This window comes from Gekko japonicus, unplaced genomic scaffold, assembly GCF_001447785.1.
Source record: "Gekko japonicus isolate JY-2015 unplaced genomic scaffold, Gekko_japonicus_V1.1 scaffold3080, whole genome shotgun sequence".
Taxonomy (NCBI): Eukaryota; Metazoa; Chordata; class Lepidosauria; order Squamata; family Gekkonidae; genus Gekko; species Gekko japonicus.
In genome coordinates, this window is record NW_015160319.1 from 108,737 (window position 1) to 112,103 (window position 3,367).

Genomic DNA, 3,367 nt, shown 5'->3' on the forward strand with positions numbered 1-3,367 from the left:
ATTTATCTACTTGCAATTTCTTGTTTTCGAACTGCTAGGTTGGCAGGAGCTGGAACTAGAGACAGGAGCTCACTCCATCATGTGGCACCCTGGGTCTCGAACTGCTGAACTACTGACCATCCACAGCCTGCAGTTCAGCATCTTAACCACTTGAGCCACTGGAGGTTTAAAAAAATGCCATACTCCTCTAGGCTTTGTTCTTGCGGCCTGGGGGAGATAGAAAGTACGGAACATGTTCTCCTGCACTGTATATTTTACTGTGATATCCGTGCCGTCTATCTAGAACCTCTGCTACAAATTCAAAAGGGTCAATCTGATGTTTGCAAGATGGTTTTTTTTTTTACTATCTTCCCATAACTCTGAGATCACTGATTTGGTGGCTCATAAGAGGAGCGGAATGTTTCAACTCCAGCAATGAAGGTCGTACCCTTTATCCCTTGATGATCTATGTTTTGTTGTGATGCCAATAAAGGTAGCTGCTGATGAGAATGACGACTACAGCATAGCCTACTGCATATTCTGCAGATGAGGAGGGAGAGCACACACACCACTCCGAACTCCACGGAGGAAGGGCATTTTATCGCACAGCTCTGCTTGCTGTACAGTTACATATTCCCTTTTTGTATCGGTCCACATGGACGGCCAACCTCCCCGGGCTCGACCGAACGCACAGGCAGTGTTCCCTCTAAAGCTGAGTTAGTGTGCGCTAGCTCACAGGTTTTTCAGCCTCCGGCCCACACATTTTTGCCTTTGCTCAGGGAGGAGGGCTCCAGAGCAGTGTTCCCTCTAAGCTGAGTCAGTGTGAGCTAGCTCACAGTTTTGTAGCCTCCAGCTCACACATTGTCGTCTCAGCTCAGGGAGGAGGGCTCCAGAGCAAGCTAAGGTAGGCCGCAGCCAGATCACTTGCTCACAACTTTAATGCTGGCAGCTCGCAAGGTAGAATTTTTGCTCACAAGACTCCACAGCTTAGAGGGAGCATTGCTCCAGGGCAAACTGATTTATGCAGCCGCCAAATCGCTCACTCACAACTTTAATGCCAATTATGATTTAATGTAAGATAATGTATATAAGCTTCAATAATAATAACAAAAAAATGATTAAAAAAAAACAAAAAACTCACAACTTTAATGTTGGTCGCTCACAAAGGAGAATTTTCGCTCACAAAGGAGAATTTTCACTCACAGCTTAGAGGGAGCCTTGCACGCCCGCTCCGCCCCAAGGGTATACTTTCACAGCAGAGACCCGCGCCCTTACCCAGTATTGTCAGACGGGTGACGCCATCCTCGTTGCCCAGGGGGTACGTGGCAAACTCGCAGGTGTAGGTGCCCTCGTCGTTCATGCGCAGGGGCCCGATGACCAGGGTGGCGTCCTGCAGGGACTGAGCCCGGAAGCGGATGCGCCCGCTGCCCATCGGGTAGCTGGGCCCATGGTCTGGGTGGTACACAGCCACGTTCTGCTTCTTCGTGCCCGTCTCCTTCACCCAGGTGACCTGGCTGACCTTGATGTCCGGGCTGGTGCTGGCGAAGTTGCAGGGGAGGGTGACTTCCTGCCCCACGTAGCCCGTGACCTCATCGCGAACCTTCACCCTCTGGGCAACCGCGACTGGGAGAGAGAGAGAAAGAAAAAGACAGGGGGTTGAGAAATTAATCCTTCCTACGTACACACGGCAAGCCCAAAGCGCTTTATTCAAGGAATAGACTTTCGTGGGCGTGCACAAGTGTATGTGCACACGGCAGCTTACACCTCGGTCCTTTCCACGCTTGGGTCTCATCCCCGGTTCTTTCAGAGTTCAACTCGCAACGCGATGCCTTGCATTTATCCCTGGTTATAACAGCATAGGAGCTGCGGTGGCTCAAGTGGTTAAGACGCTGAACTGCAGGCTGTGGAAGGTCGGTCGTTCAGCAGTTCGAGACCCGAGTATGCCGCATGACGGAGTGAGCTCCCGTTTCTCGTTCCAGCTCCTGCCAACCTAGCAGTTCGAAAGCAAGAAACTGCAAGTAGATAAATAGGTACCACTTCGGTGAGAAGGTAACAGCGTTCCGTGCGCCTCGGCGTCTAGTCATGCCGGCCACGTGACCACGGAAACGTCTTCGGACAGCGCTGGCTCTCCGGCTTGGAAACGGAGATGAGCACCGCAACCCTAGAGTCGGACTCGACTGGCTTTCGAGCAAGGGAACCTTTACCTTTACCTACAACGGCATCCGTTTATCCTGGGATAAGTGTGGGGTGAAACCTGGGTGACCTCAATGTAACGTGGAAACAAAAAAAACACCCCGAGATAATTACGGGGTGAATTCGAGTGTAGTGTTGAATGTAAGTTTGGGGACAGGGTTGAACCAGGATTTAAGGGCTAGTGCGGAAAGGACCCTTGAATCAAACTTCGTTGGTCTTAAAGGTGCCACTGGACTCCAACTTTATTCTGCTGCTTCGGCCCAACATGGCTGCCCACCCGAATCAATATTCAGGATGTGAAGCAGTAAATGAAATCCCCCAATGCAACCACCATTTGCATTTTTCTAGGGTCAGAGCAAGATGTCTGTCCCCCAGTTAAGGGTCGCCATCTCTGAGCTGGGGGGAAACTGGACATTTGGGGGGTGGAGTTTGAAGAGGGCGGGGTTTGGGGAGAGGAAAGACCTCTCATCCGGGTATGATACCATAGAGTCCCCCTTCCAAAGCAGCCATTTTCTCCAGGGGGGACTGATCTCTATATTCTGGAGATCAACTATAATACCAGGCGATCTCCAGGCCCCACCTGGAGTCTGACAGCCCTAAAAAGTAAAGGTAAAGGTTCCCTTGCTCGAAAGCCAGTCGAGTCCGACTCTAGGGTTGCGGTGCTCATCTCTGTTTCCAAGCCGAAGAGCCAGCGCTGTCCGAAGACGTTTCCGTGGTCATGTGGCCGACATGACTAAACACCGAGGCGCACGGAACGCTGTTCCCTTCCCACCGAAGCGGTACCTATTTATCTACTTGCAATTTCTTGCTTTCGAACGGCTAGGTTGGCAGGAGCTGAAACTGGAGACGGGAGCTCACTCCGTCATGCGGCACACACGGGTCTCGAACTGCTGAACGACCGGCCTTCAAGAGCCTGCAGTTCAGCGTCTTAACCACTTGAGCCACCGCAGCTCCATGACAACCCTACTCCCACACATATCCATCACCAAGAGCAGCCCCCCGGTCTTCAGGCAGAGCCCCAGACCTCAACAGAAGGTGCTCCAGTTCTGCCTCGGTTGATCAAGACTCCGATCACGTCCTGTATTGGCCGACCTCCCCGTCTCTTTCTCCGTCTTTCCCCAAGAGAATTCCTGCAGGCCCCCTTGCCAGCTTCCACAAAAGCACACCCTGTTCTTCAGCCTCAAGTTGGGGGGGG

At 52.0% G+C, this 3,367-nt stretch overlaps 1 protein-coding gene across 1 annotated transcript in view; it reads right to left on the reverse strand.

Annotated features, from left to right (window-relative positions):
- LOC107115266 (nectin-2-like) overlaps positions 1 to 1,771 on the reverse strand; it is a 76,239-nt gene extending 74,468 nt beyond the window's left edge. The window contains exon 1 of the mRNA XM_015416935.1: positions 1,255 to 1,771. Within this exon, the coding sequence (XP_015272421.1) occupies positions 1,255 to 1,771 (517 nt within the window). The remainder of the gene's footprint in view (positions 1 to 1,254) is intronic.
- Positions 1,772 to 3,367: the final 1,596 nt, after the last annotated feature.